The 16,237-nt window shown below is 29.7% G+C and overlaps 1 protein-coding gene across 1 annotated transcript; it reads left to right on the top strand.

Moving 5' to 3' along the window:
- Positions 1–4,994: 4,994 nt before the first annotated feature.
- On the top strand, positions 4,995–14,644 carry LOC114380992 (triacylglycerol lipase 2-like). The gene is made up of 9 exons (XM_028340151.1): positions 4,995–5,207; positions 5,279–5,386; positions 5,539–5,679; positions 5,787–5,897; positions 11,498–11,641; positions 11,809–11,849; positions 11,977–12,062; positions 12,168–12,263; positions 14,233–14,644. The coding sequence occupies exons 1-9, from the start codon at positions 5,031–5,033 to the stop codon at positions 14,550–14,552; spliced, it is 1,224 nt and encodes a 407-aa protein (XP_028195952.1). The 5' UTR covers positions 4,995–5,030; the 3' UTR covers positions 14,553–14,644.
- Positions 14,645–16,237: the final 1,593 nt, after the last annotated feature.

Raw genomic sequence — 16,237 nt, 5'->3', positions numbered from 1 at the left:
GATCCTACAGGGACTATTGATGGCACTTTGCAACAGACAATCATACAAGATAAAGATTTTGGCCAATATATAGTTATTGGTTTTGTCTTAGTTATGCGAGAGGTAAGTTTCTTACTCTTGTTAATTTCTTACTTTCTGTGTCGTATAGAGTTTTTTTTTTATTGAATTGAATGGTATACTCTGTAGGCGACTGTGCTTTGTCCCTTTCCTCCTCACTTTTAATGTTATTTGAATATTACACTGCACAATGTTGTCAAGGTAATGTTTTTGCATTTTAGGTTACCAATAATTTTGGTATTCACAAATTTGCATTGTATGTCCATATCTTGTTAATATTTGACACAAGTGTTTCCAAAAGAGAACTGACCTATTGTTAAGAAGTATGTATTTCATGCGGGCAACATGTTATGAAGTGTGTTTCATCAATGACTTTATCGTTTATGTTTGTTTTTATGGTCCTGATTATGTATGTTTTAGGAATTTTACGTGTAATCTTCTTTTTATGTGTAATCTTATTTTATTTTATGGATTATCATTTAGGTTCAATTGCAATGTCTTTTTAATAATAGTAGCAATTTGAGTTTACATTAAGTTTTATTATTTAATATGATATATTAACTCATAATTAGCTAATTATATTATAAAAGGAGTTTACTAAGTCCAAAGTCTAATTTTTACCATTTCCAAACACAATTTTAAAGCCTTTCTAAATCGACTCAAGTCAAAAATAGAGAGGAATGACACAACATTAAAATTGAGAGCGATGACAAAACAGTAAAATTGTCTAGATTCATTTAAGGATTAATTATTTTTTTAAAATACTATTTTAGATAAATTATATTTAAGTACTCATAGTTTCACATTAATGCATACTATTAAAATTGAACATGTTTTATTTATTTAATTTGTTTGGGTAAAAGAATTAGATCACTTAAATATATGTATTTTTTTATAAATATTTAACTAAATTATATATATATATATATATATATATATATATATATATATATATATATATATATATATATATTGAGTATTTAAATATTTTTTTAAAAAAAAAAAAAAGGTTTAAACTTTTTTAAAAAATAGTTACAAAATTTTCGAAAAAAATGCAACTACAGAAAAAGAACTTTGTTCTAATTCTGAACTGTTTTTTTATTATAAAAAAATACCTTATGAAATTGGTTCCCTAGAAAAATACAATTTAGCGGTGAAAAGTTTATGTCACTAATTGTAAATGATTTTGTGACTGCATTTAATCATGCTGGCTAACTTGCGACTGAAATGAAGTGTCACTAAAAAAAATGATTGTTACTTGGATCGCTATATATCTAATTGTAAAAGTATTATAGTGACCGAAATGGACTTGAAGATAATGACCAAATAAGATTTGGTCACTATGTTATGATGATTGTGACCGAACTTATTTCGGTCGTTGTAAGACTAAATAATATTTTGAGATTAGCGACCACATGTGTTTTTTCTTGAAAAAAAATTAAGAAACTAAAATTTTAATTTATTATAAATCTTAATAAATATATAATATACTCAATTACATTTTATAATTGAAAAGTATTGAAATTAATATATTAGTAATATTTTTAAATTAATAAACCAATATTTACATTATTTGATTAAGATAAATAAATCACGCTTATCATTAGTCTTTTAATTTGTGTTTTGTAAAAATAATTGTTTATTTTATATAATTATTTAAAAATTATAATAAATAAATACCATTTATATTATGAATATATGTCATAGTCAAATTTTATCAAATTAAGTATTTTAAAATATAAGGCATACGTGTAACACTAATGATTCATTGAAGTTCAATATGGTGTAAGTGGAATTTATGGATTGATGAAAATCCATTTTGACTTTAGTTAAACATGTGCACTACTTTAGTACAACATGTGCACTAAGCAAGGCTCAATAAGATGCAATGTGTAACTTATGTATTTACTAAAATCCCGAATTGACTTTAATTTAAGGCTTAATTGTAAAATCTATTCCCCTATTTTGCTTATTTTATGAAATTGGTTCCCTTATTTTTTAATTAGTCTCCCTATATAATATATATAATAAAAATAAAGCTTAGATAAGTATAAATATTCTAATTTATGTGAAATAGAATTTAATCTTATACATTATAAAAATATAATTAATTAAAAAAGAATAAAGTTTGAATTTTGAACTATCTTCGTATAAAACTTATATTAATATTATATTTTACACCAAATATCCAAATGGACATGTGGGTATAGTGGTAAAGGAGTCTGCTTCTCACTCCAAGGACCATGATTCTAGTCCTTCCTCAATAGTTAACAGTTAGTCAACAATTAAAATAAGGGGACTCATGATATGAACACGGAAATGGGACAGATTGCCTTGAAGTTTTTAAACTTAGAAATTGACTTGGTTTTCTTTTAGAAAATGATATTGATGCCACACTCAAGAAATAGGTGAGAAGGTGAGTGATAAGTCATAGATTTGATCGTCCCAAGTTGTCTGGATAAGATCAAATTCAATTCTTTACCCAAGAACTAAGGGAAGCTCTCACAAAAGGAAGAAAAGTCAAATTTTCATTCAGACTCAAATCTGCCTCAATGTTACAAAGTTCCTACTACTTATAGGCTAGGCTTCCTTCTAAACATCATTTCCACTTAGAATTAAATTCCCGTTAACATTAAATATCCACTAACAACAAAACCCCACTAATGACCATAATAATTTGGGAAGCCTAAAAACATAAAAATTGACCTAAAAGATGTCAACAACCATCTAAACTTATTACATGAAAATAAAATAAGAAAATGAGAAAATAGCTAGGCCTCAATTAGTTCTTTAAACCGAAAGCTATGTAATCCATCCAAATAAACTTCAGCCCATAGTTGCATCTTGAGCATAAACTATTGGACTCATTGTTCTCTTCAAAATAATTGTTGTCTTTAAGTTTATTGAATTTATCTTCAAGTTGTACAACTAAGACAATTCTTGGTTTGGGCACTTGCATGACTAAGCTTTGGAAAGACTTCTTAAATTTTTTTGGTCTTGCTTTAGTCATTGGGTCTTTCATCCATTGCAAAAGATATTTGAAGTCATTGGACCCTTGTTGGATCATATAAACTCATAATGAATTTTGGAATATAGAGGGACTCAAAAAAGTAAATTAAAAATAAGGTGATTGATTTGGTGACATAGGCAAAATAGATAGACAAATTTTGTAATTAACCTTAATTTAAATAGTGACTTCATCTATTTATTTTTAGTTTCATTTAAAAATTAATTATTCAATAGCAACCAAATTTTATTTTAATTTATTTTATATGATAAAATTAGCGACTAAATTGGAAACTGAATGTATTTATTATTAATTTTTATTTATAATTAATCATCCAATAGCGACAAAAAGTTATCTATTATTTAATTTTATTTGAAATTTAATTATTTTTTGGTGACCGAATAATTCGGTCGCTGATTTGGTCCCAAACAAAATAGCAACGAAAAACGTAGCGACCGAAATTTATGTCTTTGCGGCCGAGTCAATATTCGGTGGCTAAGGACTTAGAGACTAGAGGTTTTGCAATGCATTGAATTCGGTCGCTAATTCAATTGTTTACTATTTTTAGCGACCAAGGTTAACCATTTGCGACTAAATATTTTGGTCGCTAATCATTTTTTTTCTTGGTGACAGGTAAAGAAAACTGCAGGTGAGAAATCGATTTTGAGGCGACTGATTTCTCACCATTTTTTGCGTTAGTATTATTTGGCTAAATATTTATTTTTTGTATTATTGGGGTGAAAAAATCGATTATATATATATATATATATGGTATAGAAATGACTGTTGTACTAATTTTATTGCACAGTTTCTCTTGTGTTAATTCAATTGTCTGATTATTTTAATAATATATTGTTCGTGATTTTTTAATTTGTCTATCATTTTTAAAACTTTTATTGTCTATGATTTATTAATTAAGAAAATAGCGTTTAAAACAGATGATTAATTATTATTTTTTTACAGAAGATATCATGTTTTAACGCTAATATTAAATTTTAGCATTATAAAATCGAATTTTCATTCATAAATAAAAATGTTTTAATTATGTGATTTTTCCTATATAAAATATATTTGATAGTATATATTGAATTCAAATAATTAACATATTAATATTAATCGGTTTGCACAATTTCCTTTTTTAGTAAATTATGAAATAAATTGTCAATATTGATATATATATATATATATATATATATATATATATATATATATATTAATAGATAGATGTTTTCTTTAATTTTTTTTCCTGAAAACATGATTGTTAATATTTTGAGTAATTGTCATCTTACCGATCGTGGGAATAATTATACAGAAGTTGTGTCCTCTCTCAATCTTATAATAAATACATCTTTGGGACAAATAAGAACACTAGAGTGTATCTAATGGTGACAAAGTACACCATGAAATGAGCCTTTTAGATATAACACTCTAAGGGGTTTCTTGTTATCTGTCCAACATTATATCAAAATTAGAATGGTTTATTATAAATTAAAATATAATTTATATATTTAAAAGTATTTATTTAATTTAAATTATAATTATAATATAATTTTATTATAATTTATAATTATAATAATTATATGAAAATAAATATTTATCCAGTAGAATTTTCAACTAACGTATTAGTTAACGTCAAAACTCAAAAAGTATTTACACAATCAAATGAAACTATGCAAATTGCTAAGCGTGGGAACCTGTCAGTTACCTCGTACCATACTAAAGTAACTAAAAACACATTTAATGCGATTAGGGATATATGGAATAACGTGTACGTAGTAGTTAACCTATCCATATTTTTTTTTGTTGAAAATTAGTTGAAACACTACCATATATATAAAAGATTACATCGCAAAGATTAACATCCACTAACGTCTTCATCTTTCTTAATTTGTCCTTACACTGCAAAATAAAAGGCTATAAAATGTTAACATTTTATGTTGAAACAAGGATCATAATCACATTGCCAATGGCCGACGCACTGATTAGGTTGTTTTCAGTAGTCTTGCTTTGCATTACAGCAGCACAAGGGAAAGAACAGCTTCACTCAAACAGTGAATGGCCAAAATCTTTTTCAGTTATTCGTGATACTGATGGTATCTGCAAAGTGGCAGAGACACAAGGTTACACATGTGAAGAACATAAGGTAATCGTGTTTCATCTACCTCCCATTGATTATGAACGCATTTTAGGGAATTATTTTTTTGTTGGGACCAGGCTACAACAGAGGATGGCTACATCCTGAGTTTGCAGAGGTTGCCCGCGGGACAGTCTGGTAAGAAAGCCCACAAGCCACCGGTGCTATTACAACATGGTCTCTTTTGTGTAAGTTTTTTTTTTTTTTTTTTTTATCAGCAAAACAAAATTTGTGTTTGTTAAGACAGAGATACATCGGAGAAGCAAACATGTTGTGTGGAAGAAGTGTGAGTATTGATTGAACCAAGATAATTAATTAATTTGTGTTTGTGTGGTTTCAGGATGCCATAGTATGGGTGGTCAATCCTCCAGATGAATCATTGGGATTTATCTTGGCAGACAATGGATATGATGTGTGGCTTGCCAATGTTCGTGGCACAAAATATAGCCGCGGGCACATATCACTTCATCCTAATGACATGGTTCTTTTAATTACTTTTGAGATACATGCATTTTAACTGAATAAACCAAGTTGATAGCTACTCTAATGAATATATAAATGATTTGTTCATTACGTATGTATGTGTAGGCTTATTGGGATTGGTCATGGGATGAATTAGCTAGGTATGATCTTCCTGCTTTTGTTCAGTATGTGTACAATCAAACCGGCCAGCGAATGCACTATGCAGGTCATTCCTTGGTATGTTCCTAATTTCTTTCTTTTGTTTTCAGGTTTTGTAAAGTCAGGTTAAACAATTTAGGAGCCTATATTTTTACTGAATTTTGTCTTGATTCCATATGCTTTAAAGGTTCGATTACCAGTACCCCTAGACTTTCAAAACTATTGGGAATTATATATGAAGCCTAGATTACTAGAAAACTAGAAAGTATCTCCAATCTGCATCCAATATACCATATACGTTTTCTAAACCAGTCTTTTTAGATATTCTATCATAATTAATTAAGTTGAGGGAAAATATGTAATTTTTTTTGCATGTTTTTATAGATAAAGGATAACATTCTAAATTTCTAATATGGGGGTATGGAATTAAAAGATCTATAACAACGTTTTTTTAATAAATTGTCAACATCTACTAATATAATCATGTATATTTTAATGTTAAATGATTAATATCTCTTTAAATTATATCTCTTATAATTCATAGAAGAAGAAAAAAAGACTACATATGCATTGACTTTTTAAATATAATTTTAAAATCATTTAATCTTAAATTATCATGTTTGGTAAATTTTTTGTTCTTTACAATAATTATCATATAAGTATTACAAATGCTTATTTGTAATGGATGGGATGATGTGTAAAACCAGGTTATATCATGGATGAACTAATTAAACTCTAATTTTTATTAGTATATGTATTGTTGGAAAGAAAAAAGTTATAGGAAGTATTTGATAGAAATGGAGGATGAGAGAATATTTGAAAGAAGACTAGTTTTATGACTTGAGAAATACTTTTGTTTTGACTTTGTTGGATTCACTTACAAATGACAACCTCTTCCCCTTTTATAGGCTTCAAGGGAGAGTTCTAAAAACATTAAGAAAGATTTCACACACTTCAAGGAAGAGTTTCACACACTTCAAGGAAGAGTTCTACACACTTCTTCTAACTACTTAGTTCTACACATTTCTTCCAAATAAATATTACTTTTACTTATTTCTACACTTCTCTAGAATTTTCTTTGGAGTAGTAGCACAAACTTAATGGGTATAACACTTTATTAATGGGCTAAATCAAGTTTATATTATTCAACACCCCCTCTTAAACTTGATTTACCATTCCAAGTAAGCTTCTTAACTTGATAAAGTTTCTTGCTTGAGCCACAAACTTGTGGATGGATTGGCAAGTGCACCAAAAAACAGTAAAATTAAAACGGAAGTCCGAGTATTGAATCCACAGTAATTTAAATTGGCAAAAAGTTAAATCAAAGAAAAGGAGAAATTAAACAACAATTTAAATTAATTAATTAAAAAGCAGAAAGGAAAAGAAAAATCAATTATTATAGAAGTTAAATTCAGAAGATGAGAATGTTGTAAATTCAGCCTATCAGAGCTACTCCTTAATGTAATGTTAATGATTTTTCTCTATTTATAATTATTTCAATTTACACTTGCATCTGCTAATATACTCTAACTTTGTTCCCTCACATGAAATAGCCTAATTTATTTATTTTCTCTCTCAAATCCCTTTGCAGAGCTAAAATAGTAAATTACATTAAGAATAGAGATGTATAACAGGCTAAACAAATATCAACTTATCCCTAGCGATGACTTTATTTAGATACTCTTTCTCAGTTCTATTAGAAAGTAATGTTTTCCAATGCTACCCCTAAAACTTACCATGCAAATAGATGATCAAGCCACAAGCAATAATATTAAGTACAAGAAAAGATAATGCAATTGTAATATTCATAAATAGATAGGAAGAAAAATTAAATCAAGAATAGTTGGCTGCCAAGTTCCCAACAAAGAGGGTTTAACCTTTCATTGTCATGGAAATTTTACAATTGCAAGAGGGGAATATTTAGTGAAGGGAAATAAGATAAGAAAAGGGAATGGAAGGAATGAATGACTCCTAATGGTTACTTTTCCTTCTTCTAACTTTTTCCTTCTATAAGGAATTGTATTCTCTTAGAATTGTTGTGTCTTTTCCTTCTTTTCTCTTCTTTTTTTTACTGAATTAGCCTTTTTTCCTTAATTAGTCTATTTTTTTTAATTAGTCATACTTTCCTTAACTAGTCCTACTTTCCTTAATTAGCTCTATTTTTCTTATGTATCCCTATTGTCTTGGGCTTTATTTTACTCACTATGCATCATAAATTCATCCCTTTAAATATTCTCTTCACAAAAACTTAAATGATGTTAATTTAACAATTATTTGCTCAAAAGGGAAAAATTATGAGAGAAAAATTACAAATTCATTTATAATTTTACCCCAAAATATACTCAAAATTAGAAGCTATCAAAAGGGAGACGAGTTCCCATGTGTCGTTCTTCTTGATGGATGTAATTTCTTCGTCCATTGCATCTCTCCATCTTTTATCTTGTGCAGCTTCTTCAAAGTCCATTGGTTCACAATCTGCAAAGAGATAAAATAGAGTGATATTATCCAATCTCTCAGTTCAATCATAAAGATCTTGGAGGGTTCTTGTGTGTTACACGACCCTTTCACTCTCAGGAGATGGCAAAGTGTCTTCGTGAGTGGTTGATGTTGATAGGTTGAGCTCTTATTGAACATGTTGAGATGTCTTCTCTTCTTCAAGCAGAGGAAAGAAGTTGTACTCCTTTTCATGAGTCTCAAAATCCTATTGTCCTTCTTCGTCAAACACCACATCTCAACTGACTACCATCTTCTTGTTGTTTGGGTTGTACAACTTGTACCCTTTAGAACTTGAATCATAATCGATGAAGATGAATCTCTAACTCTTGTCATCAGGTTTTGCTCTTCTCTCGCCTGGGACATGAACATTAGCTATACTCCCAAAAACCTTCAAGTGAGAGATACTAGGCTTTCTTTCACTCTACGCTTCTTGTGGTGTCCTTCTCCCATTCACTTCTTGTTAGAGATTGATTGGACAGATAAACTGCACATGTCACAACTTCTGCCCAAAATTATTTTGGCATTTTCTTGCTTTTGAGCATGCTTTGAGCCATATCAAGGATCATTCTATTTTTTATTTCCACCACATCATTCTGTTGGGGGATCTTGGAATCGTCAGGAGACGTCTAATTCCATTCTCTTCACAGAACTCTCAGAACTCTTTGGAAGTGAATTCTCCACCTCAGTCAGTCCTCATGGCTTTGATCTTTTCTTTCTCCACTATAGCTTTGAACTTCTTGAAGGCGGAAAAGACTTTTGATTTTTGCTTTAAGAAATAGACTCATGTTTTTCTTGAAAAATCATTAATGAAAAGGAAGAAATAGTTATTTTTACCTAGTGAGCTTGGCTTGATTGGCCCACAAACGTCAGCATGTATTAGCTCAAGTGGCTTCTTAGCTCTTGCGTTTGACTCCTCTGGAAAACTCATTCTAAATTGCTTGCCAATAAACATCCTTCACAGAGTTGATCAAGGTGGTTAATAGAGGGTAGTCCTCTCACCATCTTCTCCTTTGATAGCAAAATTAAGCCCCCAAAATTTAAGTGCCCAAATCGATGATACCATAGCCAGGATGCATCAATGTAGCAAGCTTTAAGACATTTTGCAACATCATTTTGGATATTCAACAAGAACATCCTATTTCTTGACATTTGGTACCTTAGTGATTAGATTGTTTCTCCTATCTATGGCGGAAAGACTGGAATCTTTCACGTGAATATAATAGCCTTTTTTGAGTAATTGTCCCAAACTCAAAATATTGTTCTTCATATTTGGGATGTAGTAGACATTTGATATGAATTCATGTCTTCCGTCTTTCAAACGAACTGAGATCTTACCTTTTCCTTTTACATAAGTTTTAGAATTATCACCAAATTAGACATTGCCACTTACTGATTCATCAAGATCCATAAACATGCTTCTTTTTCCAAATGTATGGTTGCTTGCACTAGTATCAAGGTACCATGTGTTTTCTTGGCTACCTTTATTACCTCCATGTGCTAAGAGCAACGTTTCAAACTTCTCGTCTTTTTGCCCCACATAGTTAGTCTGCTCCTCAACTTTATTCTTGGCAAATCTACATTCTGAAGCATGGTGGCCAATCTTTTGATAGTTATAGCATCGGATTTGAGATTTATCATACCTTGTGCTTGTATAGCCTCTTCCATGTTCTCTTGTTGAGCTTTTTCCTTTCTCGTAATTGTTGTTGATGAAATTTGAATCTCGTCCACTGTTGCCACGTCCAACCTGTCCTCAGCAACGACCTCGACCTCTACCTCGGCCTCATTGACTTCTTTCATTTCCTTGACTTTTTCCTTCTCCTTTAGTTGCATCTTGAAGAGTTGCTCAATGATCTCTTGCTTATTTTTATGCTTCTCCTCATAAGCTTGCAGTGATCCTTGAAGTTGTTCTATCGTAATAGTTTCTAAATCTTTTGGTTTCCTCGATTGTCAGAACAATGTGCTCAAATTTGGGATCTAATGAGCATAGTATCTTCTCCATAATTCTTACATCTTCTAACTTCGCACCATTTCTTTTTAGTTGATTTGAAAAAGCAAGAATTCTTGAAAAATAATTGGAAATGGACGCTGACTCTTTCATATGTAAGGATTTGAACTCACATCTTAGAGTTTGGAGACTCATCTTCTTTACTTTGTCTTGTCCTTTGTGAGAGGTTTGAAGCTTATCTCATGCCTCCTTAGTGAATGTTGCATCAGAAATCTTCTCAAATGCATCATCACTTGATGCTTGATAGATGAGGAAGGGAGCTTTCTTGTTTCTCTTTCTTGAATCCTTTAAAGTCTCATTTTGTACTTGGGATAGTGAAGTCTCATCTTGCGGCTCCTTGTAGCCTTTTTCAACCATTTCTCAAACATCATGTGCTCCAAGAAGGGCCTTTATTTTAATGCTCCAATTGTCATAGGTGCTCCCCTTTAGAAGTGAACTTGGAAGGATGCCGCTCCATTGCTTGCCATAACTATAGAGTTTCTTATCAGAACCTAAGCTCTGATACCACTTTGTTGGAAAGGAGAAAGTTATAAGAAGTACTTGAGAAAAATGGAGGAGGAGAGAGTATTTGAAAGAAGGCTAGTTTTATGACTTAAGAAATGCTTTTGTTTTGGCTTTGTTGGGTTCACTTACAAATGACAATCTTTCCCCCTTTTATAGGCTTCAAGGGAGAGTTCTAGATACATTAAGAAAGATTTTGCACACTTTAAGAGAGTTCTACACACTTGTCTCAACTATTTAGTTCTACACACACTTCTTCCAATTAAATATTACTTCTACTTATTTCTATACTTCTCTAGAATTTTCTTTTGAGTAGTAGTGCAAACTTAATGAGCCTAACACTTGATTAATGGGCTAAATCAAGTTTATATTATTCTAACATGTATCATCTATTTATCTTTATATTTGTATAATTTCCCTTATCCTTTAGTCAAAAAAAGAAAAGAAAAGAATTTCCTGCATCATCGTACTGTCGTACAGTGTCTTATCATACTATGTTATATTAAGAATTTGAGTTCATATATAGAGTGGGAATAGGTCAGCTGGTGTAGGGACCAAATTTATGATGAAAGCATGACAGCAAAGACCAAATTCCACGCATATAATTAAGGATGATTAAACTTGTTACATTTCTAGTGTGTGTATATATGTATATAACAACAACGTGAAATTTCAGGGAACCTTAATGGTTTTAGCGGATTTGTCTCGAGGGAAACTGTTGGACATGTTGAGATCAGCTGCATTACTTTGCCCAATTGCTCACTTGAATCATGTCACGTCGCCGGTGGCAAGAACTGCTGCTCAATCATTTATAGCTGACGTGAGACACAAGCCACCTCATATAGCCAAGCATATTAAAATATCAATTTATAATGGAAAGCAATATATCATGTTTCTAGCCAAGGATCTTAATATCATGTCATTATCAACAAATACAATTTGACTTGATGAATTCATTGTTTTTTCCTTTTTCTATAAATATGACAGCCTCTATACTGGTTAGGCCTCCGTGAATTCATTCCAAACGGGTAATTAACCTTGAAATTTTACAATTTTTTATTTGGCATAAATTTATGAGTTAGCTTTTTGGATACAAAAAGTAAGGAATTTCAATGGAATTGAAGATGAATATTCTTCTAATTAATTAACGAGCAGGGATGCTGCAAGCAAATTAGTGGGAGGCATCTGCCATATTCTAAACCTGATCAACTGCTCAAACAACCTACTGACACTAATCACAGGTACCATGAATGTTATGGCAAGAAGAATATACGACGAAGAATTAAATTTCACTTTTATGTGTCATACTGATGATTATTTTGATATTGCTTGCTCTAAAATTTTAGGTCCAAACTGCTGCCTAAATTCATCTGCATTCAATGCCTATCTTGATCATGGATTACCGCCAACAGCAACCAAGAACTTGATCCATCTATGTCAAAGTAAGTATACTAATTATAAGCAACATTTCTATCAGGTGTGTGACCAAGTGTCATTTGATTTTGAAGCATTTCTTTCATGCGCGCATTTCAGATTAATTATAGAAACTATGAAGTAGAGGCACTCTTTGTAGTTGAAATGTCGAAGTGTGTGACATATTTCCAAAACTGATACAAGGGTGTCAGACTATCTTGTTGATATATATATATATATATATATATATATATATATATATATATATATATATATATATATATATATATATATATATATATATATATCACTGGAACGGATTCAGAAATCTAACTTCTAATAATTAATTTTTAAAAAAATTATTATTTTATACACATAAGATTGAAATAAATTTTTATTTTAAATGGTAATAATATTAATCGTTATAATAATAATAATAAATTTACAACTAATTTTACATTAATTATCACCTTATCCGTTATCATAATTAATAACAACCAACATAACTTTTCATAATTATACACTATCTAACCTTAAGTATCGTTATTTTACACTATATAAAATTAATTATACACTAATTAACTAACAAAATACATATACATACATAAGAATAAGAAGTACCAAGAGAGATCCATCGTCACTGTATATACGGTTCATATATTTGAAACCCACCCACTCGTACATATGTGTGGACGTGCACTATAAAGAAATTGGAATTATAAAATATCAGATTTTTCATTTTAAAAAAAATAGCTTAAAATATAATATATAAGTTAAATGAATCTTACTACCTCAAAGGATTAATCTTTGACTTTTGGTCAAGAGATATCTGATTTACCTAAAAATAATATACAAGTTAAAAAATAATACTATCTATCGGTAAGTTTGATCTTTTCTTCATTAAAACTTCATTCCGTAATTATTAATTCTTAAATATATAAGCCAAAATTTCTATAATCATACATCTAAAATATAACAATATCATGGTTGACTTAAGAATATATTAACAAAAAGATGTAAAAAATAGAATATAATACCAAAAGGTTTTATAGTTTACATTATATTATATATGTTAGAGGGTTAAGAATTGAATATATATCTAGATCCATAAAAGGTTGATGTAAGTACTGATATAAGGTCTCATTGCATTCACATGTGAGAAAATAATCTATTTTGTAAGAAAATTTATGTTCAATTCCATTTATGTATAAAATTTTCTTAGGTTAATAACACCTATGTATCACAAGCGAAATTAATCTTTGTAACCTAATGGGTTGAGGGACACCTGTGATCTTTGACCCTTAAAAAAATTTAAAAAGAACACCAACAATTAATCACAAACAGGCCAGGAATCAATTATTTTATATATAGATTTTCTTTAGTGAAATCTACTTATTTATCAATGAAATAATAGCCTTTCTTTTTAACCTAATGGGTTGAGGAACACCTGTGATCTTTGACCCTTAAAAAAATTTAAAAAGAACACCAACAATTAATCACAAACAGGCCAGGAATCAATTATTTTATATATAGATTTTCTTTAGTGAAATCTACTTATTTATCAATGAAATAATAGCCTTTCTTTTTAGATGGGAAGAAGACAAACAATGTTTTATTTAGTATATTGAAGATCATATAAGCACATATTCCTTATTTATATTGAGCTATTGTATTATCCCCTAACAGATGAATACTAGTATACACTTGTTAAGCTTATATAAATTTCTATGATAATATGCAGGTTCACTAAAATAGACCACATAAATTGAACTTATTTAATATAAATGACTAATATATATAGTAGTTGCTAAATATGCATTTCACAATTAGATTACGAAATATAAATTTCCAACATAATATTCTTTCTAGACTTGCACACATAAATGTTTACATTCTTTCAGAATCTTGCTTCATAGATTAGGTGTACTGTATTAAGATAATTTCTTATTGACTCTATTCTTGTGTGCTTCTTCGTTCCTATATATCGCTTTTGAGAAGTGATTAGAACAGCAAAAATAGCAAAGTATGATTACGGTGACCAAAGACAAAATATGCAACACTATGGACAACGGGTTCCTCCTCTTTATGACATGACCAAAATTTCAAATGAATTTCCTCTTTTCCTCACCTATGGAAGACAAGATGCGCTATCCAATGTAAAGGATGTGCAACTTTTGCTCAATGACCTTAGAGATCATGATGGAAACAAGTTAGTAGTATTGTTTACGGAAGATTATTCTCACTATGATTTTATTATGGGTGTCAATGTTAACCAAATTATCTATGATCCTATGATAGTTTTCTTCGAGGTTAATTGATTTTACAACTATTAGTGATTGCACTTTAAATAATGTAAAAATTTTCTTTTTCATCAAGTTTGTTCAATAAAATGTTACATTTTCCTCTCTAATCAATCATATTTTTTATTTTTTGTTCTCACTGAGAGAAGGATACGACTGAACCAAACCCGCACTATTACATGATTGATTACATTGCACCATGCCTTCATAGGTGCTTGATCTTACAAGCTCTAAATATCAATTTTGTTGGAAAGAACTCTATCTCGTCACTTGATTGTCACACACACGTATTGGTAACACACACTCACTCACAGAATATTAATGAAAAAATAACAGTATTGAATTACTAAAGATGAAGGAGGTAATACACATTCTAATCAAATTTTACTAAGGGTGCCCTATATATCAATCAACATAGACACTAATACCCCTTTTGACTACTAACTATTTTAACGGTAGATAATAGGATTTTGTTGTTTGAATTATACTAATAACAATTTCAACTTCATTTTCTCATGTTTTGCAAAACTATTTTAATTTTCAAATTTTAACTGATCGAAGCATTAAACATTACAAAATTTCAACATCTACATAAAGATTAACTCCTTTTAACATAAGCATGACCTAAAGTTTGTGAGTCCTTTTAGACCTTCGAAAGTATACTACTAGAAAATAAGTTTTTGGCATCGGTTATTTAGGACTTTCAACATCGGTTATCAATCAATGTTGAAAGTACCAATGTTGAAAGTATTATCGTTAACATCGGTTTTTGGAAACCGATGTTAACGTAAAATAACATCGATTATTTAAATAACTGATGTTATATAATAAGAATTACACAAAAAATAGGTATATAGCGTTGACAGTTAACATCGATTTTTTACAAAAATCGAAGTTAACTTAGAACGTTAACATCGATTTTATACAAAAACCGAAGTTAACTGCAAAAATGTTAACATCGGTTTTCAACAAAAATCGATATTAACTTCCAACGTTAACATCGGTTTTATACAAAACTGATGTTAACTGCCTATGTTAACATTGGTTTTTTAAATAACCGATGTTGTTATCATACGTTAACATCAGTTTTTTAGAAAACCAATGTTAACGTTGACAGTTAACAGCAGTTTTTTAAAAAATTGATGTTGTTTGTGTAGGTTAACATCGGTTTTTTAAAAAAACCGATGTTGTTATTAGAAAAAAAAAATAATATACTGTCTATTTTTTTAATAAACCCAAAAATTTACCTACAAAATTTAAATCAGACCATACAACACAACATATATAATTTGCATTCTGTTTTGAAACAGTTTTTAGCAGAAAAATTCCATGACAAATTTATTAATAACTATGAATAAAGAATATTCAATGTTAAAAAGAGACATGAATTGTAAAAAATGTAAAGCAAGCTAGTAAACTAAAAATACAAATTTGTCTAAACATCCTAAGTTTCATTCCTAACTTTCAAATAATACTTTGCCCACTGAATGCGAAGCACCTTCAATCTCTCTTATTCCAATGGTCTAGCATTATTGAAATATTGCATGATAAAATAAAACATAATTTAATAATATAATATCAATCATAAAAAAATGAAATTTGTTTGAAATAAACAATTAACGTTTCCCAATTATTCTTGAAATTTTCTAAGATTATAGTTGACATCCAATGTATCATATAATACCCACACTCAGTGCTTCCTT

The sequence above is a fragment of the Glycine soja genome, chromosome 13 (assembly GCF_004193775.1).
Source record: "Glycine soja cultivar W05 chromosome 13, ASM419377v2, whole genome shotgun sequence".
Classification (NCBI taxonomy): domain Eukaryota; kingdom Viridiplantae; phylum Streptophyta; class Magnoliopsida; order Fabales; family Fabaceae; genus Glycine; species Glycine soja.
Note: the sequence above shows the minus strand (reverse complement) of the source record. Positions and strands in the feature narration are given on the sequence as shown.

Excerpts from the sequence above, each read along its gene's own strand:
- LOC114380992 (XM_028340151.1), top strand. The coding sequence starts at position 5,031 with ATGGCCGACGCACTGATTAGGTTGTTTTCAGTAGTCTTGCTTTGCATT. Across the intron at positions 5,208-5,278 it reads ACACATGTGAAGAACATAAG|GCTACAACAGAGGATGGCTA; the intron begins GTAATCGTGTTT and ends TGTTGGGACCAG. Across the intron at positions 5,680-5,786 it reads CACTTCATCCTAATGACATG|GCTTATTGGGATTGGTCATG; the intron begins GTTCTTTTAATT and ends ATGTATGTGTAG.